Source organism: Podarcis gaigeae, assembly GCF_964106915.1.
Source record: "Podarcis gaigeae genome assembly, chromosome: 6".
NCBI classification, from domain to species: Eukaryota; Metazoa; Chordata; class Lepidosauria; order Squamata; family Lacertidae; genus Podarcis; species Podarcis gaigeae.
Window position 1 is genome coordinate 41,432,929 of NC_139682.1, and position 23,739 is coordinate 41,456,667.

The 23,739-nt window shown below is 40.1% G+C and overlaps 1 protein-coding gene across 33 annotated transcripts in view; it reads right to left on the bottom strand.

Annotated features, from left to right (window-relative positions):
- The window catches only part of NFASC (neurofascin), a 181,287-nt gene that overhangs the window by 23,327 nt on the left and 134,221 nt on the right, over positions 1 to 23,739 (bottom strand). For 12 of the 33 annotated variants that reach the window (XM_083745917.1, XM_083745941.1, XM_083745926.1 and 9 more), the window contains 5 exons: positions 23,102 to 23,224; positions 22,201 to 22,374; positions 15,255 to 15,269; positions 3,078 to 3,302; positions 498 to 686 (listed from right to left, as the gene is read on the bottom strand). The exons of 4 other annotated variants lie outside the window; for them this stretch is intronic. In XM_083745917.1, coding sequence (XP_083602043.1) covers positions 498 to 686; positions 3,078 to 3,302; positions 15,255 to 15,269; positions 22,201 to 22,374; positions 23,102 to 23,224 — 726 coding nt within the window. Of the gene's footprint in view, positions 1 to 497; positions 687 to 3,077; positions 3,303 to 15,254; positions 15,270 to 18,440; positions 18,602 to 22,200; positions 22,375 to 23,101; positions 23,225 to 23,739 lie in introns of those variants that run through there. 17 more of the 33 variants (XR_014566030.1, XM_083745928.1, XM_083745927.1 and 14 more) reach the window with 7 other exon arrangements.

Consider the following 23,739-nt stretch of genomic DNA (forward strand, 5'->3'; position numbering starts at 1 on the left):
CAGTCAATGTTTAATTCTTTGACCAGCACATAACCACTTAAAAACTGCAGGTAGCATGCCAGCAGGAAGTAGAGTGAGGTATGAATGGCTTGAAAACAAAATTTATGTAGATAACTAATTATAAATCTCCAACTAAAACAAAATGTGAGCATTACTATTAACCCCCAAATTATTTGCTATAGAGGGGATCTATAGATTTTTGTATCTATTTCTGCTTCATTCTACGGCACTTACAGCCATCACAGATTCACTTAGGGCAGTGTTTTTTAAAAACAGGTCCTTTTTAGGATGTGTTATTCTGAATCCTCCACTGAAAGGAGTCGGCAGTTATTGTGTTTAAGAGAACAGCAACATAAAACACAGTGTCAATATAATCTGCAGGACAAGTTAAATGGCATGCCTTTGGTCCCCCCCCCCAAAAAAAAATCCTCCATGCACAAATTAAGCAGTACGATTAGTTACACTATAATGAACATTGCATGAAAGGTCCATTAAACCTCTGAGAGATGACAGAATCTCTGGTGACATTAAGGACCCTGCAGAATTCTCGAGCTCCCAATGCTTACTGTTGATATACTCAACCACAAACTCAGTTTCAGGATCAAATGTGTGGTTCCAGGTGATGTTTGCCCAGTTACTGTTAGGTGAAGCTTTTACATCCCAGATAGGCTGCTTTGCACCACCAGCTGGCGAACAGGTTAGAACAGAGGTTAGTAAACTGGATTATGAACAGAGAGATGCATTCTAACTGCATGCCCAGATTTAAATGAATTGTTTTCCTTAGAAGGAAATGCAGAACATCCTCCTCCTCCCCACCCCCCCAGGTATAGCACACAACAGACTGTGGATGCTTCAACATTACCTCACATAACACAAACAAAAAACATTGCAAAGCCATTTCAATTCATACGTCACTTTAGTAATGAAAAGAACTTTTTTGGGGGGTATATCTAAATATATCCTTTGCAACAGCAAGGTTTGCATATAAATTACATATTAAAATGTACACCTGGATATATGCCCATGCTAATACTCTCTTCAGCCATAGCCATTTTCTGGTGCAGCCTTGAACAACCTGGTGCCCCCTAGATGTTTTGAACTACTACCAAAGGTGATGGGAGTTGTAGTCCAAAACATCTAGAGGGCACCAGGTTGGTGAAGGTTGTCGTTGCACCAGCAAATTGAGAGGTACAGCATTTTCAAAATGGCCAACGATAGAGACATCAATCTTTCTGCCAAATTATCTTGGAAGAAAGATAATGGCCCTAGATGGACGTCATGTGTCCATACATCTATAAGAGAACAAATCACCTTAGGAATTTTAGTACCACAAACTAATGAGCCACTTGCCTGTCAAAAGCAACACTCTACAGGGCAGGGTCAACTCAGCTGCCTAATTCTTACGGTGCAGAAGGTTACGTTCCCAGCACTTATGCCAATTCCTACTTTGCAGGATTATAGAAATCCCACATAGCAGCTCCTGATGGTCTATGTAACTAGACAGGCAGAGATTTGTTAATGATGATCTGTTTCAACATTGCACCAAACCAAGGTGAAATTCATTGCCAATTCTCACTGTTTTAAAATTGAGAAAATACTGGAAAGCAAAATATTCTTGTCACTATTCTGGATAGTGGGTAACAGAATTAGCTGTTTTTAGGTCAAGTTAGTTTGTTTGTGACAACATCAGTTTAACTAGCTTCAATCCATTAGTTTAGAAACTGTGACTACTGCATTAGGCTTCAAGTCTATACATACTTACCTGGGAGTAAGTCCCACTGAATTCAGTTGGAGTAAGTCCCATTGAACTCAGTGGGACTTACTTCTGAATAGACACGCAGAGAATTGTTCTATTAGTTATTATAACATGATAAAGTGAAACCAATTCAATATATCTTTGACATGAGAGCACATTCTTCAACAATACAGCTACTTTATGACTTAGAAAATGACAGTTTCCTCCTCAGCTATACTTTTACATCTTTACAAAAAGCTATTTCTAACAATAACAGTTCAGTTTTAAAAATGTCTATAATTTCATATCTTGATCCATCAATTACCACTGCATGCTCATTCATGCAACATTTAGTTTTGAGCCACAGCTGAGAAATCCTTGCATCAATAAATTGCAAGCCAGGCACCAAGTTCATATGCCTGTGCTTAGAATATACATGAGCATTCCCATTGACTCCAATGAGACTCCATGCATGCAAGAAATTTGAAGCTGGGCTTAATCAGAACTACTTGAGTTTGCTTTAACTTCTCTTCAGGAGTATAAATTTACTGCAAACCATGAGATACTACATGATTGTGGTTTTTTTTTTTTTTTTAAAGTGGCTAAGCAAAATGAGGCATTGTGCCCCAGTGGTCAGTCAAAGACCTTTTTCTGGATGTGTTCCTATTTCAGATTGAGGTATTTATATGCAGTAGATGTGGACTTGGTTAAATATCTGTTCCAGTAAGTTTGACACATGTTGCATTTTTCATACAGGGCAACCAAATATTTGCATAGTGAACGTTTGGATGTGCACATCATTTGTTGGTAGGGACCTAGCATGATCTCTCTGCAGCAACTCTAAGAAGCAGTTCTCTTATGTAAAGATTTTTTTTAACACTGAAAAGCATCATATGGTATTTGCCAAGTCCCATAATGAAACAGATGAATTAATTAATGCAACCACTGCTTTTACTACATTGTAGGGATGACAGCCAATTTAGCCCACTATATTTTGTTATAGTGTATTTGCTGTAGCTGCTTATCCTAGCCTACAGAAAGCAAGGAAAACTCTTGTGTTATACATGTGCATAAACAAAGCTGACCTGTCTCTCTGAAGAGCAAATTAATCTAAAGTAACTTTATCACGACAACATACTGAGACCTTGAATGCACAACCCAGGGATTACTTTTCATTTGCTGCTAATCTTTTATCACAGCACTGAGTAACTCTACGTGTTGGATGGTTTTCAAAGCAACCATACCTTGATGTTAAGCCTGAATTACAGGCTTAAAAAACCCCTGACAAGATCCAGGTATGGATTGGACGACTAATAGAAAAGGAAAGATGAAAACACAGTACCAGAATCCTCTACTGGGATACCTATTGTGCTAGCAATAATTGTGGTGATGGCTGCTTCTGTGGTGGTTGGAGCTTCTGTGGTGGTTGGAGCTTCGGTAGTGGTTGGAGCTTCTGTGGTCGTGGTTGTGGTAGTAGCTTCTGTGGTGGTTGTGATAGTAGTAGCTTCTGTGGTGGTTGTGGTGGCCACAATGGTAGTAGGGCTGATGGTTGTTGGAGAGATTACAACTGGGAGAAGGAAGTGTAAAAACTACATTTTGAAAAGTATTTAGATTTTCCACTTCTTTGGCTTTGTCATTCCCTGAAGCTAGGCGCGCATGCAAGATATGGCAAAGTGGATCAAGTCACACACACACACAAACAAACAAACAAACAAACAAACAAACAAACACAAAACATACAATTGAGGGGCAAAAAGAACGAAGCCATCTGCAAAGAGGACAACAAAGCCTGAGTTTCACTTTCTTTCCTCGGCACACTTTTGACTAACAACAGTTAATGCAATTCAGCTGCAGAGTGGGCAGGTGTGGGAGAGTCCTGGAATCCGTCAAATAAAGGCGCATGCAAAACCTTCTGTAGGCAAGTGCACTGTAAACATATGGGCAAAGCAGCAGAAAGTGGGAGGCATTGGCTTAAAACAAATAGTTGCCCACAAACATGCTATTTGTTTTTAGGTTCCATTCACTGACTTGGTTGTGAGAGCATTAGGGCACTCCAGCCCCTGCGGACAGCAAATATAGGCTTAACTGGATTGAAAAGCAAGAAAATGCATACATATCTCTGTGAGAGAACATGAGAATGGGCCTGACTCCTCAAAATGAAGCAACTTGTATGATACAGCAAGTAAAGTTTTCCTCCCTCGACACTGAAATAGGAAACTTCAAGAAACAATGCAGAACAAGAAACTGTAATTCAGCCTTTTAACGTTAAGACATGTGGAAACCACAAACAATGAACTTAACTTCTAAGTGGTTTTCACCATTCTAAAGCTACTATGTTTAAAACATAGCTATTTTAAGACTCAGTAGGTTGCCAAATAATACATCTAAAGAAAATACATAATACAGTTTCACGTGTGAATGCACTTATAATGTGATCCTGTATATATCTGGGCCTTACTCCCAGGTAAACTGATCACAGCTTTAGCTCATGAACATGTGTTTGCTTTTCAAACATATGTAAGAATTAAATATAAATAGCCTTTATGTATGCCCCTGAATATTTCTGATATTTCCTATGGTGGCTTCCTGCTTCTGGAATACTCTCCCCAGGGAGTTCACCTGGAACCTTCGTTACCTATCTTTAGTGGCCAGGCAAAAACGTTCCTATTCACCCAAGTCTTTGGCTAATTAAACAATCTATGGCCTTTTAAAGTGTGTATGGGGTAGTTATTCTTTTTGTATGTATTTTCGTTTTTTTTATTGTGAACCACCCTGTGATCTTTGGATGAAGGACGGTATAGAAATTTTATAAATAAGAGCAATAAGAGTAAGAACTCTTATACAGGTGGGACTTAGCTCAGGGTTAAAATACTAAAGGGACGCGGGTGGCACTGTGGGTTAAACCACAGTGCCTAGGGCTTGCCAATCAGAAGGTCGGCAGTTTGAATCCCTGCGACGGGGTGAGCTCCCGTTGCTCGGTCCCTGTTCCTGCCAACCTAGCAGTTTGAAAGCACGAAGTGCAAGTAGATAAATAGGTACCGCTCCGGTATGATGGCATTTCCGTGCACTGCTCTGGTTCGCCAGAAGCGGGTTAGTCATGCTGGTCACATGACCCGGAAGCTCCCTCGGCCAATAAAGCGAGCTGAGCACCGCAACCCCAGAGTCGTCCGCGACTGGACCTAATGGTCAGTGGTCCCTTTACCTTTACTTAAAATACTAAAGTAGCGAAGGGAAGAAGATTGTCCCATTTCTGCCAAATCAAAAGGTTTTCCATATTCTTCAAAATCACTAGGTTTTGATAATTTTTTGGCAGGAAGCATATTGTGCTAAATGGGGCATTGGCAAGGTAAATCCTATTCTCTTAAAAATGACAGAATTTGGCCTTAAGCAGGCAAGTCACCTTTAAACAGACAATTAGATTTTAAAACTCTTAGCAAAATAGAATGATCCAATTTGTTGTGGACCAGGCAGAGCAAAAATTAAATTAACACTGCACACCCTGAACTGTAGCAAAGGCATTTCTCAGTTGACAGCTTTCTGACAATAGAATTTTGTGCAGATCATACATTTTCCCTACTTTTAAGCTCTGAAGCAACATGAAATACTTATCACAGATTCTCACACCTTGCAAATTTCAAATTATTTATTTTAAATGAGGTTGGACTTCAAATTGAAGCCCATTCCCACACTCCAATCCCCATATTGTGTCAGTTAAAAAACCCAACAACCCTAGTTTTTGTAGAATCACACACACATGCTGTAAAATATATATACCATAATTGTAATGTTAGTCTGTAGATAAGGAACAGTTTTAAGCTGATCTGCTTACTACAGCATCAGTGCTGTATACTTGCTCTGTCTGTTTAAGATTTTTGGCAGAGCAAGCTGAAAATGGAATTTAAGGCATTTTTAGTCTTCCCTGAATTCTCCCGGGGGGTCAGGACCTGAATCCCAAAAAGGATATGAATAGGAAGAGAAATAGTGCTTTTGGTTAATAACATTGTAAATGGACTCTTTGTTAGTGAATTCTAGATGAAATAAGATGGTCTGGGTTAAGACCAGAGGTCAGGCTACATTATGAAAATGGACCTTCCTAACTGCAGAAAGTCTTACTAGCCATTTTGGCTTTGTTATATTGCTCTCTCTGCAAAATGTCTCTGAAAACTCTTGGCTGGTTTGCTGTAATACAGATTGCTTCTGAAATTTAAACACATGGTAGAAAGTAGCTCAGCTACTGGGTACTGCTCTACCTATAAAACCTGCTGCACACTCTGATGGCTTTTGTTTGTTTTTGTAAAAATTAATATCAGAATATTTAATGCTGGAACTTTAAATATGGCCCACTTAGTGATCTAATCCTACAGAATACTAGGTTTTGTCACTCTCATAATGTGGAAAGATTACAGCTGCAAGCTTCAATCAACTAACCCAGGGATGTGAAATCAGCTAAAGCTTTAATGACAAACTAAAAATCTGCACAATTAATCAGCTGGGCCAACAAGAAACAGACATCTCACATGGGAAGTCGTGAATGCTTCAATAATGTGCAACATACCAGTTCTCTCCTCCCTTCACTAATTTGGACTAAACAGAATTTGTCCCCCCCCCCCCCATTCTCATTCCAGTTTCTATCTGGGAGGCAAACTATAGCTTCCAAGGAACAAACCGCTAACAGTGCTCAATTGAAATCAGTGGGCAGGATTCACCTAACCAACCCCATCAGCAGAAGCCCTGTGTAAGGGCTTCCACTTGCACAATGGGGCTTCCTTCCCCCTTCCAAGGTTCCCCCCCCAAAAAAAAAAAATTGGTTGGGGTTTTTACCTCAGAAGAAGCCCCAGAATAGTGCCTCGGGGGAGAAGACCAGGCAGGGGGAAGAGGGAGCCCGACTGCACATTGAATTCCACTCAGTATGTCTTTTAAACCTAGATCTTGCATAAAACTGATAGGCCGTGAACTTAAGGTTTTCCCCTAAGCCGTTTTGTTTCTGATGACTTGCTGCAATTGGGAAAATTCCATATTCTCAATTTCCTGTTTTTAAAAAATGAATGCCAAACTGGTGGGCTTTTAATTCTAAACGATGTAACGTAGCTTTCATTTGTTATACTTCCAAACTCTCCACACATGACTGAAAGTGTCCTTTTCCTTCACCCCAAGTCTGACTTCCCAGTCACAAGAAGCCAAGCAAGGCTTTAAATCTTGAGGATTTCATTGTTGTTAACAGTCTTGCCATCCCTCAAAGTTCACTATATATAATGAGTTGGCTTAAGTGCCCCTTTTATCATCTAGCTTTCGACCTCCTCTGGGTCCATGAGGGTCAGACACTTGATATTCTCCAACAGAGCGAGGGTTGGAGAATTACTCCAGCATTAAAACGAAAACACACGTTCTCATGAATTTCTATAACAAATGAGGTTTGGAGTGAAAGATTAATTAAATACACTTGAGATAATCACAAAAGCTGTCTGGACTACAAATGGCTCCCCTGCTGCAGAAGAACCAAGATATGCCCCCCCCCCCAAGCACTTGCAGGTTCACTGAGGTGGACACACATATGTTTTTTTGTCTTTGAAGGAGCTTGAACAAAAGATGCATGACACCAAAAGAGAACCAGTACATAAAATCAGAGACCAATGAAAATCATCACACTATACAGGTAATCTTCCTGCTGCTTTTGTCCAACAACATAATAGGTGTAAAAGAAATGAAGACACCAAGCAGCCAACAATACTATCTATATTGCAGGATCTTCATGATAAACTAAGTGTTCAATTCAACATCACAGCAGATGCCACAGCGATAGCATTTCATACCTTCATGCAAAAGCACAGCAAATGAAATAAAGTCACTTTAAAGTGTGTAAGATTTGTCAAACAACACTGAAGAAAAACCCAGAGAAAGTGCATTATATAACCAAGGAACTCAAGCTTAGGAAAACTAGCATGTATACTTTATAGAATATGACAGAGGGGAAGTGGAAGAGTCTGAGTTCTCTTAGGGCCTTTCTGCACTTACCATTATAGTGGTAGAGTTGTTAGGTTTGGGGCACTTTTTGGCTACACAACATTGGCATTATTCAGCTAGTATTCTGGAATAATGTACTAAAGAAGCTGCCTTTTCTTGTGCTGCCAAATAAATAAATAAATAAATAAATAAATAAATAAATAAATAAACACACACTGACTCAGGAAAGATCCAAAATGGATCTTTGTGTGACAAGCATCCTCCTATTTTCTGTGTGGAGGGTTGGTGGATGTTGTTTGGGAGGAATCTGTTTCCCAACACTTCCATCTGATGGGTGCAAGCAGCTCAGAGGAGAGCTTTGGCCAATGCAGAGTCCAAGTCAAAGTACTGTCCTGTCAGCAATCATTAGCTGCATGCAAAATTTCATTGCAGCAACTAGGTTTGCAGTAGCTCAGGCAAACACATAATTCCTCTTCTAGTCTCCTAGACAACCACAAAATTACAATTCTGGAATACTAGGCATTAAATACGCTGCCCTGAAAAAGAAATCCAGGAAAGGGCTACCCATGCCTAGAATGCCAACATTTTCTGGCTGAAGGAACACGAGGGTGTGACTACAGCCATAGCACAATTCTCACTTCGGTGCAACCTTTACTTTTTTGTGGAGAAAAGCAGCAGCCCTTAATCTTTATTAGGAATTAATTTGTTACTGAACTCCCTTCCTGAAGCTTCTGATTTCACTCACCATTTCAAACTGCATTCAGCTTTTCACCTGGCATGTTTCCTTAGATGTAAAAAAGTTATTTCCTGCAATTCCTAGAACTTTCTGTGGCCTAAGGTGCCATTATATATTGTTCACCGGAGCTAGTCTTCTTTAACTGGGTCTCCAACAGCAGTCACACAAAGTACTTAGTACAAAAAGCAGGTCCACCAAAATGATTATCTTGGGGCAGCACAATTGCATTGTATAGCATAACTACGGCAACCATTGCTGAATGTTTATTTTAAAAGAGGGTGGGGAATCAAGCCCTGCTGTCATAAAGATAAAGCTGCAAAAAAAATGTCCAATCTTTGGGCTTCATGTCTGGATGGATATGAAGTTAGATTAACAGATGCTGGCAGGTTCCCTGCTGTGGCAATAGGAAGAGAAAGAACTAAACTGGCCAGATGGAGGAAGATGGAAGCAAAGTGTAGCACTGGAGAGTGGTTGTGTGGATTTAGTCCTAATCCTAATAAAGGTATTCCTTCATTTGCTTCTGAATATTAAACACATGACAGAAAGAAGCTCAGCTGCTGGGTACTGAAGGGCGAAGGAGGGGACTGTCTTCTCATTTGAAATCCAACCCTTTAATGAGAGTGCACTGCGGGCTTAAAGATAAAGGGAGCCTTTGATCAGAAGCAGAGCCTTGCTGCATATGAGGAGTGACAAAGACATACTGTGAAGGGCAATGGACACTTGGGCAGCCATCTAAGGGAGTTGTGCAAGCACACAGTGTGTGGTGCTGGAAGCAGCATCTGAGCCATAACCCTCCTTGTGTCACAATGAGGACTTCAGGACTTTGAAGCCCTGTCCCTCTTCTAACGCACTTGGGTAACGTTACTGTTATCAGCCCACATGGGAGATGGAAACCTTGAAAACATACTAAAAGGAAAAATCTGATTTTAAGATAGATCCCACTAAGGTTACTATTTTGGCAGCAGAATGCTGCATAAAAGACAATGGCCATTCAGCCACGTTAAGGTCCCAACAGATAGTCATGGCCAAGGTATTTCAGCTGTTTTTTAAGGACATCAAATGTGGGTTTGGTTTTGAAGGTGCTGTCAGCTGAAACCGCTGGCTTGCTTGCCTTTGACTATCAAAACCTGACGTTTAATACATCCATCTGTCATTTGCTTAAACCTGCATTTTTAGCTGTATGGTAAAACTGTGTCAATGCTGGAATAACATTGAATTTCTGTCCATCAATCCTATTAAGGGTCCATAAATTGGCCTTGCTGAACCTGGTGGCCATCAGATTTATATATATGTTTACTACAATTCCCATCAGGTGCTGTCAGTACAGCATCAGGTTTAGGAAGGGTGTCATGGAGCAAGTTTGCTATCCAGTGCTCTAACCACTATTGGGCACAATTTACCCTTCAGCAAGGATTAACTTCGGAAAGGAGTGACAATTATTTGCTGGAACCGTGCACTTCCCTTGATGCGAGTGATGCAGATAAAACAAGTGCACTAGAGGCAGGCTTTTCTTACACAATTTATAGAACAGCATGTCTGGGCTTATTTCCTTGGTATGTTCCGTGAGACTGTGTTTAATTGCTATGGTGTAAGAGTCAGTGAAAGCAGGCTAAAACACACAGATGTGCAGCTTTCTAGCTGATTAGCTAAAAGTAAATGAAACCAAGAGACCCTCACTAAGTAATGATTTTCCCCAGAGTAAAGGGCTCCACTTATGTTCATAGTCTCAACCTCTATACCCAGATACAAATGCTGCCTGCTTTCATTAGCAGAGACGAGAACGCAGAATTTGAGGCTCTGCCTAATTAAATTGAGTGTATTATTACTGAGCCTGCTTCGACAAATATGCAGGCTGAATGGGGAAGGTGGGGAATCTGCATGCAGAAAGAGATACATATCTATATTTCACAGATATATATTGCATTCTTACTGATCACCGAAACTTCAATTTGATGCGAAGGAGGACAATGCTCATGTACCTAGAATAGCTGGAATGAAGAAGGAATTTTAACAGGTACAGGTCGTTAGGGAGGGGTAAGAAAAGCTGTAGCTGATGAGCCTCTTCAATACAAGTTATTTAATACAGGAGGCCTGACCTTTATATGTAGTCATTCTATCTGTGATGGATAAGAGGAAGGGAAAATCAAGACAACACGCTGAGGCTTAAAAGCTGCAGAAATGCAAGGAGCAAAGTCTGAGAGCAAGGTTGTTCTAGATAATTGGAGGATGACCTCTATTTGCCAGAACAGCAAGCAATAGGTACACAGAGCACAATTTCCTATGGTAGTGAGATAACCACATATATTCCTTATTTAAACCAATACACATGGTAATCAGTATGTTAATAACTTCTAATTCAGCAGGTTTTGTTTTGTTTTGTTGTCCAGTCCCCTTAACATTTTTTCTAAAATTAAATGTAGCACTTTAAAGGCTCAAGGTAGAAATGTTTCCCTACTAGCTGCTGAACATTTCCAGTTTTCAATGTTGAACAGGCATCCATTCATTTACTTTTATCCTACTAAACTGAAATAACTGCTAGAAAGGCATGGAACTCAGTTGAAATTCCTCCATCACTAATAGTGTAATCTCTATGTAAGTCTACTCAGAAGGGAGTTCAATGACACATGCTCCCTGGCAAATGTGTATAGTGCTGCATCTTTAAAAGTACACTTCTAGAGCCCTAGTACTGCCATGCACAAAGGAAACAACTAGACACACACATACTATTATTTAATTATTCAAAGAAGATTCTAATGGGCTGTTAACAAGAACTGCCTTCCCAGAGTGTGTGTATAGCACTTGTAGGCTTGGGAAGGCTGGATGAATATTTTATAAACACTGATGGGGAGCCAAACCTATTTCCAGGAGAGTTTTCCCTTGCTTTGGCAATGTGAGGAAATTGAAAGAGAAATAACCCATTAATTTGCTCCAAGTCTAACGACTGCAAAACAAACAAACAAATAAATAAATAAATATGCAGACATGTAGTCATTCAGTAAGTGATATAAGTGCCAAATTGAATGAACCACAAATGTGAGGACTGAAATATGGTTCTGCTGAAACGCTAATCATCTTAGGCTTGTAACAATATAGCACTAAGTAAGCATCCCTTCAGCGTAAGGATTTATGCTTGCGCAACAGGACTTTCTACCCCTCTGTACCTTCTCCAAATATGCTCCAGAGAGTGGGGGAACCAGTAGGAAAGATTTAGGAGCCATGCATGGAGAGGTGAGAGAAAGTCCTGTTGTTTGTGTAAATCCTTGTGCTGGCTGGATGGTTACTTAGCATGACATTGCATACAAGCCATTATCCTCATGTCAATCTCTACCCTTGATTTTGAAGCATTTATCTCCCATTTCTTAATATGGGGAAAGACTAGCAAATTCTTTATTTTCTACCACTTGACATCCAGTCTTTTTCTTCCTGACAAATAAATTTGTCAAGAGCTTGCTTTATAAACTTGGTGGAGTTTATAAAGGAACAGCCCAAATAACGTGCTACCCAGTCCTATTCCACAGAAACCAGTGGCTGATGCTTCTTAGGCAGAGAACCAAAAATTCTAAAACTTATTCTTTCAAGAGTCAGATCTTTCTGAGATTTTAGTTGTAACTTCTTACATATTAGCAAAACTGCCTCTCTGTAGCAGAAGAGCCAGAATCAATCACTTATGGACTAGTTGTACTGCATAACAAAAAACAAATTGATCCAGATTTATCCTGAAACTACAATCCTTTAAATCAGGGTTGCAGGAGAGCAAGGCAGACAATTCTAATAAGCCACTTTCTTTCATCAGAGCACACTGCTGGATTCCTAAGTGTACGTGAGGAACGTCAAATCCTTCCCTGTCCCTAATGTAAACCTTAGGTCTAGCTTATACAGTGGATAATATCACATCATAAAGAAAACATGGAACTAAGAGCCTTTTGCTCATAGTGCACATGTCAACATTCATAGGATCTTGGCAACCACACATGCATTTACTCTGTAGGAGCTGCAAAACACCACTCATAAGAGCTAATAATTTTAATGTATGCCGTGCTAGACTGGCATCCTTTTAAAACAAATTGGACAGGCCCTTTTTATGTAGGCCATGCAACTGTTTTCACACTGTGGTCCAGCAACCCCTGAAGTTTCAGTTCATCTAAATGTACAGCTTTGTTCTATTCAGTTTGTACATCAGTTCAAAATATGCTAGACTAAAGGGCAACTGTCAGCTTTAGAGTCTGAGTAAAAGGCTTTTTTTGTTTTGACATTGCACAGAATATTGCTCTGGTTCTATCAATTTTATGTCTCCAAAATTGTCAGACTTGGGTTTCTTGACACTTTCCAGTTTTGACTGTTAATATTACTAGATCTTATGATTCTAGTCTGAATTCCGCTACACAGTAGTTCTTCTGGAAAGCATAACAAAAACCTTACACTTCCCTTTCCAAGGTGGGATGTATCTGACTTCAAGCAGTAAAAATCTGTCTGCTATTTGCACAAACAAAACATGGGTCAGGGTGAAGCCAAAGCTGGCCTATATAATGCTACATTCATATATGCTCAAATAGAGCCTAGATTAGATTCAAGTATTATTGGTGCTGTTCAGCAATGAGTTTGGTTAACATCAGAGGTCCACAAATACAGTAATCACAGTTTACTAGCGGCAAATTTGAGGAGGGTTGTAGCTCACTTATTGAACATCTACCTTGCATTCAGAAGGTCCCTGGTTCAATACAAGATCTTTCCAGGTAGGGCTTTGGAAAATCCTTGCCTCAAACCCTGGAGAGCCATTGCCAATCAGTGCAGGCAGTACTGAGCTAGATGGACCAATGGTCTGACTCAGTATAAGGCAACTTCCTATGTTATCATTGGTTGCCAAGCTCCAGGACCAACTCAGCAATAGAGGCAAATGAGTCAACTCCATGGAGTTCAAGATCTCAAGAGTGCCAGCCTCAGCCATGTCTGAGAGAAAGAGACAGAGAGAAAGAGACAGACAGAGAGAGGTGCTGCCCATGTTTTAAAATGAGGTTCACAGTTGCAGCTTGCAGCTGGATTACATCCCCTGTATTTCAAGGTTCTTCTGAGCTCTATCAACTTTACAGGGCTTGATTATAATTATAATAGGGAGGAGTAATGAATGGAAAATTGTATTCTGATCCAAAAATGTATATTGATCCAATTTAAAAGCATGATCTGATACACATTTACTCACAAGGAAGCCCTGCCAAACCCAAACCAAAATGTGTGGGCACTTGGTTATCCTAGAGCAGAAATATAATTTTGGTTCTTTAATGATCAAAAGTAGATCAATCTGCTACCCTTTATATCGCTGGGAATAAAAATACAGTTAAAAAGGTAGGAGGGAGGATCTATACATAAGGAAAGTAAGTTTGCAAAGTAATATCAATTAAATAGTTACAACAAAATATGGCAGGGGAAAGTATCAGCAGGAAATACAGCCCAAACGCTACTAAAATATTCAAGTCCAATGCAAACAAAGACTTTAGATGGGGCAAGAAGGCTAGAGAGTGAATTATTTCTCTCTCATCCTGTGAATGTAGCAGCTTCTGTAAGCTCAACGGGAGGGTGAAGCCTTTTCTTGCCCAGGATTCAACTAATCCCAGAATACCAAGGGCACCAAAATGCATTCTCATTTCCCAGAGTTCTGTATTTGTGACTCCTGCCAACTGAGATTTCCCAAGCCAAAAGGGGACTGTTTTTATTATTGCGGTGAACAAACTTTGAGTGCTGGGGACACAAGGGTTCAGGGACACTCTTTGGTTCTCCACAAGCTGGGCTACAGAAAGCTCCTGGCACCTGCAATCTGATCAGCAGACAGTCTCTGGCATCTGCTGTCAAAAGAAATTTGGTGCTACCCTTTTGCCTATCAGCCAGACAACCCCGGAAAAGAAATGGGGGGGGGGTATTGCTTTGTGTCTGACTAACAGTCTCAGGAGAACAAAACAATTCCCACCTCCAGTTGTGACTAAAGGCAAATGTGGACCTTTCTGTGATGCAACTGAAAAATGGATGCTGTTCCAGAGAGACACATTTCCAAAACTAGGGCACTTTTAGACAATTTTTTATAGTGGAAAACAATAGCTGCTCTCAGGTTACATGTTCGGGTGCTATGATGAACACAACTTTGAAATGCAACCTGGTGAGGATCTTTTCTTCTTTTTAAAAACGCCTCTTCCCCATTATAGACTGTTGTTAACACTAGGATCTAGAGTAGGGAGAGGCAACCTGATGTCTTTTTTCCCTGGAAAAGCACCCTGGTCCACTCATGGAGCAACTCTCCTACGGATGGCTCAACTTCTGGTTGGTCACTGTAAGAACAGGATGCTGGACTAGATGGGTCCTTGGCCTGATCCAGCAAGCTTTTCTTATGCTCTTAACACATGTAGCTTGAGGGAATGGGGCAAGCAGAGGATGGGGCCTCTGGCCTGCATGTATGCAGAAGATTGAGCCTTTCATTCATCAGACAGCCTTCAGTTCTCCCCTTTGTGCATAAACACATGCAACTTCTCTGTATCTCAGTGTTGTTAAGTGGTAGCAACAGCAAAAAAATAAAAAATGCGGAAGCCTATCATGCATACATGCGCAGCAGCAGCAGCAGCAATAGCAGCTCAAACATTATGGTCAACCCTTTCAATGGACCCATTCCCTACATCAGAAAGAGGAGGCTATCTGCCAATGCATCTGTCTATACGTTTTCTACCCCATTGAAAGGGTTAACTTGGTGCATGCTTAAATAATGCCAGCGCTCCCAAGAGACAAGCCTTCAGCTCACACTGCCCCATCATGCCTGTGTAGTCTGCCAGCTTGGTACAGTACCTGAGGTTGGAAGAACTTCAGAGTGTGCAGCGCCAAACACAGGGAAGGGGAACATGAGGAAAGAAGGGAAAGAGAGAACACAGGAATATATAAAACCACAGCACAAACATGGTACATAAACATGGCAGGCTGAGGCTGTAATAAAGAGAAGGTGTGTTAGTCCTCCATATTCCACGGCTACCCCCAGCCAATCTTTACCATAAATGAACATCCAAACCAACACAGGGAGACACAGCTGATTTGCTTTCCTTCACTGTATCTTCATTTCTTGGGGCAAAAGTTCCGCAGTTTGTGGTTTTAAATTCAACCAAATGGGTCTTTCGCATCCTGTCAGCTTCCATTTGAGTCCCCTAAATGTCAGGACAAATTCTATTCTACTGCAACTTGGCTGCAAGCTCATTATCGATTCTTAGACACTTATGATGGATGAGACAATAGGCAATGCAAATAACCACAGGAATACTGTATTTCATTCGCATCCCCTGGCTCAAATAATGTCTGCGAGAAATGGAAGCTGTGGCTTGGATCTTTATTTCCATTTATAAATGCCTCCCCTGCATCGGTAGGAGAAAAGAAAATTGGCAAGGCTTCCTCTAGGCAACATGCTTTTGTGCAATTCCAAATGCTTAGCTGCGTATTGCGGAGTGTCTGATGGGCTTAAACGTTCTGCCTACGGAGACTGCTCAACATTCATTAATAATCTGAGTGGTACACATCTCCGCTTTTATTTGAAGATCCTGCAAAACCTCACTCATGAGATTCCACTGAGGGACAATTCCCTTGACCCACAAGATCACTACAGTATTTATAAAATCTTTGTTGCCACATACACTGAGGCAGTCTTGCATTACCGACACCACATGCAGAAGTCAATGGAGTTTGGGGTTTCGCACACTGCTTTGAACACTCACAAAGCAACAATATTCACAGTATGAAGAATCTTCTGCATCTGGTGGCAGTTGCACACAGTCACTTTAACACATGACAGCTATGGGTAGAATTCAGCATGAAAATGAAAGAGGACCTTGGCTACTAGAATGCTACCAGGAGGATGTTCTTCTTTTGCTTTTTTAAGCATAAGGCCATAGTTCACCATCTTTGTTGTTCAAACTGTTCAGTAAGTTCCATTAAATGTTGCAGGGCCTACAGAGCTCTGGCTCTCTGTGGCAAAGCAACTATTCTTGGGTATCTTGGAAAGATAAGCAAAGGTTTGGGAGAAAGAAAGAGTAGTTTTGAGTATATCAGACCTTTTCAGAATATCTTTATTTTATATGAATGTGTGTGTGTGTAGTTGTTTTAATGCAAAAGGCTGGGAGACACTGGACTCGATTACTGTGATGCAAACAGCATCGGCAATAGAGTAATTGCCTCAATTCAGACATAACAGCAATTCATGGTTTGTCATTATGAGAATTAGCCAAGTGTTAGGCTTGCTTGTTCCTCCTTCCCCTTCCTTTCTCCACTGAACACAAGGGGAGCAGATTTGAAGCTTTTACTTCAAATTTGTGCTAAACCATACATTTTCATTTCATCTAAATGTGGCAAGCTATGGTTTATGGAACCCATAATTTACAATAAAACTAGGCTCTCAAATGAGAATCTAGCTGTGGTTTGGTATCCCAACTTGATTGTAAACAACGGTTTGCATGCAACAGTTTGCCACATTCTGTTGAAATGACAAACCATGGTTTGCTGCAAATCAGAAGGAAAAATTTCTAATTCACCGCTCCCCAGATTTCTTCTACAGAAATTGTTACAAGAAAGCCTTTTTAGACTGCTATGATTGCTCTTGGGCTAATTCAAATTACCAGCAACATAAGAAATGCATAGATTCTATACAACAAATCCAGGAAAAATGTGTCTAGAAATAAGATTCTGAACCATTATTTAAATTCTCCACTCTTCCTCAAAGCAGTTTGCAAATTCTAAGAAAAATCCAAATTTAGTGTGGGAAGCACCTTCAGAGTTCAAAAGTTGCAGTGCATTCACTAGCTATTGTCAACCAGAACATTATCCCCTCCCCCCCTTAATACAGTATGGGAAGAAATATCTGATAACATTATCAGCAAGTGCTATATATAACATACCCGGAACTTGCCCACTTATAGAAATATGGGAAGCGATTCATTTTTAAAATGTGTATTCAGGGAAATACTTTTCCCACATATTGCCATTCAGGAGATAAAAAGCAACAGCTCATTAAGTAATGTGAGAGACTGAGCTGAATTTGAGGGTCTTTCTGGAAACGTTACAGAATATTAAGAGTCAGCTTTGTTTTGCACTCACTTCCCAGAGGGCTACTGAACTTTCACTTAGCTTGACGGATATTTCACAAAGAGTATTTTATCCTATTACAAGTCTGCAAGTTGTGGCATTTTCCTACGGAGGGTCGTTTGTTGATTACAGCAGTGATGAGAAAGGCTGTGCATCTCTAGCTCATTTCTTGGAGTTTTCAGGAGACTATTGGATGCATCTGTTTTATAAGTTTCTCTATCAATAAGAAGTATTTAAGCTTGATTAATAGTATATCAAGTTGCAGAGAAGTTCTTATGTTGTTCAAGCTGATCGCCTTACAGAAGAATGGATTATTATTACGAAAGCTAACAAAGGATATAAAATTTCAATTAAAAGTATTCACATTCTGTCTTCTTTCTTTCAAATGAATGCAACTGCTTAATTTTGTAACAAAGCACATTCCCATAACTCTCCAACAGTTGGGAGATTTTGTTGGTCTTCATTCCCTGGCATATTCAACCGTAAAGACTGTTACCATATACGAAACCTTTTCTCTAGAAAGCACTATTTCCTTAGCATAAATGAAAAGAAATAATTGTAGAATATATTGTAGATTATCCTCTAAAAACTTCTACATTATAGTCTTAATTGTACATTAATATCTCATTGCAAAAATACTTGTCTTCTGGGCAGTGCAGTTCTGTCCTGGGGAGGCAGGGAAGAGACTGCACAGCAGAGCAACTGTTGTATCCACAGCCCTGTCAGCATCTGCCTGAAGTCACTCAATGAGTTTTATTGCCAAGCCCTTATTGAAGTCAACAACTGGCAGCCTTGTCCAATACCCCTAAGAACTTTTGCTAGTCTTAATAAAAACTCTCTCTCTTTCTCTTTTCGCTTCCCTCAGAATGGATGGGTATTTTGATCAAGCAGCATCAATGGTTGAACAAAATGGTCCCCTCACCGCATTTATTCTGTAAGCAGTGCAACAGGAGAGGTGGTGTCTTCTGGACAGAGGGTCATGAAGGGCAGAAAAATAAGGGACTTACCCGAGGTAGCAAACAAAGCTCTTCCCAGCAGGCTGCTGGCAGCCATTTTCTTCTGCCAGAATCTATCTGGGAACGACAGTAGGTGATGACAAAGTGTCATTCCCACGAGACTTCTGGGATGAAAATGGCGACTGCTATACCAAAGTACTGCATTATCACGTAAGGTTGTTTTCATATGGGTTCTAGGATAAGAAAAGGTGATCTTCCAACCAGAAACCACTGGAAAAATTCTGTTCTACTGCTGTGAAACTGCCAAGGAAAAGCGGGCAAGCAAAGGGAAATGCCAGGGTGCTAGGGGTGTGCCTACCGACCCCAAGTGGCCTGGGTGTTTCCTAAAAGGCTAGAAAAGGTCAGGAAGGACATAAAACCTGCAAGGCTTCTTTTAGGGGCAAGGAACCTAGTTTGGGAGTGGGGTTAGTCTGGAACCTGGCTAGAAGCTAGCAGAGATAATGTGGGGTGCTGGTGGAGTCATAAGGGTTCTTTCCCCCTCTTGAGCTGTTGTTTTAAGCTAGCATCAGTCCAGCCTGCTCGCCCAAAAGCCAGTTCTTCTCTACTTGTTTAGTGCAAATCTGGTATACCCTAACCTGAAAAACATGTCAAGTTTCAAAAAAGGGAGAAAATTATACTTAATGGACCTGTGAGTGGGCAGATACATAGCGAGCCAATCAACACAATATACAAGAAGCTGGATGCTAATGTCAGTAAAATAAAAACTTGAGAGCTGCTTAAAATCTGAAATTATTATGGCAAGCAAGGTAGTGGTGGTGAAAATGATTGCCTATCAAGCAATTGTTTTCCTGATTTACAGTCTAGCTCTTATTGCATTGAAAGAATGGCAATCTATTACAAATAAGTACATTTAAAGGTAAAAATAAACCTCAAGTAAGTAAAGCAATCTACTTTGCAAAAGACCCAGCAGTGCCAGACACAAACAGTTACTGGCATGTTAGTCAACTTTGAAACCTGTTAATATTGGATAAAATTGTGTCACAAACATATATTTGAGAATCAGAAAGAGAGAGAGAGATGGAGACAGAGAGAATGAATTACTATTATTGCCTAAAAACATGAATGGGTTAAAAAATGATGATTAATTTTAAAATATAAAAACTTATATTATTATTATTTATTAAATTGGTATACCACCCCATACACAAAGGTATTTAGTTGAAAAATAACTAAATTATAAATACTAAGTTTCTCATAATCATCTAGTTGACATTAAGTAATGAGGCTATAGGCATGCTTGTCCACCCTTGAATTTATCAACTAGCCTGGTTGCTCTAGGCAACAAGGAATTCCATGCAGGCAAGTGAGTGGGATGGCTAATGGTGGAAGAACTACTGTACATCTCCTTTGCCAAACCCAAGGAGCCTATTGAGGTTTTCTCTCTTTTTTTTTTTTGCAAACTCATAATTTGGGGTGGTTTAGTTACAGTGGTGTGTTAACTCTACAGTCAATCTCTATCCGCATGTCTTCTACCCGATAAAGATGGCTTTTATATGTAAATGAAAAACCAAGCTGATCGTTTCTCACTAATGAAGATTTACACTCCACCTACCAAACATAGGCATTTTATCTTCACCAGATGAAAATAAACTGCTCTAGTCTGCACAGTAACAATGAGTCCTGCTTTGATCTATCAGCCATAAGCACTTCATTTTTGTTTGCTACTCTCCCCTCCCGTTGCCACGAAAGGGTGTGGCTGGGCCAAGTGAAGAAGAAGGAGCAATACTGGAAAGAAGAATTGAAGTCCACATTGTACGGGTGTGAAGGTTCCTACATTTCTATCCTTAGGATACAGCCATAAACACAGTTACTTGGAGAAAGCCCCTTTGAAGTCAAGGCTACTTGCTTCTAAGTAAACATGCAGGCTTGTGCTGTTAACCTTGCAAATCGTCATCTGCATAGATTCAGAAAGAATCTATACGGAAATATTTTAAAGAGATTCTTTCTATTGGTAAAGAAAAACATGGAAAATGCATATTGTTTGACTATGGGAGGCAAGGCCTGGTTGCAAAACTGAAACAATAGTATAATTAATACTCTGTTTCAGACACGGGGAAGTTCTTGTTCTACAAACATTGTTGGACTTCAGCTCTCATCAGCCCCAGCTGATATGGCCAATGGTCAGGGATGATGGGCACTGGAGTCTAACATCCAGAGGGGTACATTTCCCCTATTCTTGCTTTAACTAGTTGTAAATGAACATGGTCTACTGGTCAGATCTGCATCACACTTTAGGAAATATGAGATGAAATATAAATGGGAAACTTAATTCAATGACAGCCTTTTTCTTGCTTATTTAAATAATTTGAATCACCTTGGTTTAAACCAGTCGACCCTGTCTAAAATTAGCAAATGTATGCCAAGAGTGATGCTTAGCCATTGGTACCTTCAAACAACCTGCTGGATAAAGGTATCTTTTAGGCCCAAATGATGCAACCAACTATTTTGAAAAACAATGCAGGATATATATGTTACCCCTGAACTGCTTTTCTGCAGCACACTCATTATTTAAAAATAATACAACTAAATCCATCATTCTTGAATATAAATACTGAATTTAACACCAATAAAACACAATGGAAACGTTAATACATAAGACAGCACTGCTATTTAAAAATGTGGCTGGGTAAAAAGGAAACACATTCAAATCATTTGAATACATTTGATGAACAACAAAGGTTATTAAAAGCTCATTCTTCCAGTATTTGCACTGAAAAAGTACTTAATAGAAGCTTAAAGGAAAGCTGACTATAGAATAAAATCGAGAGGTTTTGCATAAAAGCTGCTTTGCAATTTCTGTTATCAGCTGTTCCTTTGAAACACACAATCCTTTTAAAATATCTTTTATAGTAGGGAAATCTGTATTCTCACATAGCAGGAGAAATAATTTATGGTAAATCATTTCACAAAGGAGAAGCAGTGGGAAATGACGTGGAATCTTTTATCAATGTTATCTTGCACCTTCTGAAAAAGAGAGTATGCCTACAGTGCAGGGACAGGCTAGGGTCTGGGGGAAGAAATGAAGACTTGAAATGTTTCACATGAGGCAGAGATGCAAAGGACAGGCAGCATGAGGCACTTGTACTTATTTATTTCATAAAATTTATACTTGACTTGATTGTTAAAAACTCCAGGTGGTTGTACGTCCTGTCACCCCCAGCATCAATGTCACTCCAAAAGCTGTTGTGTGGACATTCTAAATCATGTGACTAACGTCATGTGGAGATGTCTTCTGAATCCAGTGGAAAGCCCACATTTCTCAGATCTTCCCCTGATGTGTCGTCAGTACTGGCAGGGGAAGCAACAACTGGAGTGGAGCCAATGGGTGCTCTCCTACTCCACACAATGTTAATCGCACAATTTAGAACTCCCACACAGAGCTACATGGAACTTCACAAGTAGTTTTGATAAGGATTTTATATGGCAATGGGACATGATTAAGAGAGCTACTTTTGTGGGACAGGAAGGGGGCATATTTAAGAGGATGCAAATGATTCTTTCTCAATTTGCAGCAGGCCAAGACCTCACACATCAAAGGCTGATTTTTATATAGGCGTGTGTGGATTCTGAAATACTCGTGAATGCTGCTCCTATGTCCAGCTTGGCAGGGCACACCTCTCTCACCCCAGTTACACTGGCATCATGTTCTCACTTACCTTCATTCAGTGGAAGTGGTGACTCCCCCGTGGCAGGCTCACCTTCCCCAATCTGTGTCCTGCCACGCAGGTTGAATCTATAGCGTGATATGGGGTCCGTCCTCTGGAGTATAAACTTTGTCTGATTAGGAGAGAAGTTTTCCACCATTGTTCTGCCACTTTTGGATCCATTAACTGGAGAGAGAGGCAGGCTGTGTAGGCTTCAGTCTTATTTTGAGAAACATGCTATACTATGCATCTCACCACTTCTCAGTCTAGGATTACACCTGACAAAAGCACTGGCTGTGTTTAAAATGGGGCATGTTCATTTTAGAGGACTTTTAAGCAAAAACGGCTGGGGAATGTTATGCATTCAAGAAGGAAGAACTTTAATTAAGCTAATTAAACTTTTAGCTGCCATGTAGGCCAAAGATAAAACACCATGTTAGTTTTGCAGGGGCTTTCAAGTCAGGGATTTGTTATGGTGGAGAGCTTTTGCACTAATTATTTGAGCAAAAATTACATTGTTCATGCATTTCCTTAACAGTTTGGGGCAGGGGATTTTAGGAAGTTAGATGCATGCTTGTTCAAATTCTATCAAGGGGTGGGAAGGAGGTACATTTTCAGGTGCCACTGGCCATATTCTTGGAAATATCTTCTTATGTAAATATCATTTAACTAAAGAATCAAAATGATCAGTAAGAAAATTTGTCACATGTGTCTGGAAATTAGCCTGTTAGTGATTCCTATGAAATCCTCCTGCACTAAGATATGCAATTCAATTCCAAAGTAATTCTAATTCCTGAATTCCTGATTTCCCCTCCACTGATTTATTAGTATTGTTTTTTCTAATTCCAGATAAATTAGATTCTAAATCCTGATTAATAAAGAGACAACAAACAAAAACAAGCACAGGACATACAGGCTTGGTATCTAAGGGTGTATCCAATAAGAATGCCATTGGGGTGTTCAGGGTGTTCCCATTCCATAGTGATGGTTTCCAGGTTTGGTTGGCGGATTCGGAAATACCTTGGGGGACTGGGTGCTTCAGGGAAAGATGGGTCCGAGAGAGAAAAGGGAAGAGGAAAAAGACATATAAGGTAAGGTAACTTAGAAGGTTGACTGGTCAAGAGTATGCATATAGAAAAGTTTGAGTCTGGTGGCACGGAGAACTTGGTAGGAGCTGTACAAGATGCAGTTTCAGTGCAACACAATCATGCCTGCATATCCATTAACAGGAACCTATCCAACTGTTTCATAGTTGTGCAAATTTAGTCATTGGTGCACGTGCACTCCTATGAGCTTGTCTATTACCAAATGCAGTTTTCATATAATTAAAAACCTACAGTTCTTACCCTTGCCTGGAACTGTACAGATAACCTAATATGTGAGTGGATTTCACCATTCTATCTCTTTGGGATGGTGCCTTCTTGGCCCATTTGCTTTCATCACAGCTAAAGTCCCTCACCATAACCAGCTCCGTTTCCTATGCTCAAAGCACACAAAGCTTATCTGAGCACAAATCACAACACTCAACTTTGAGTAATAGGAGCCACATTT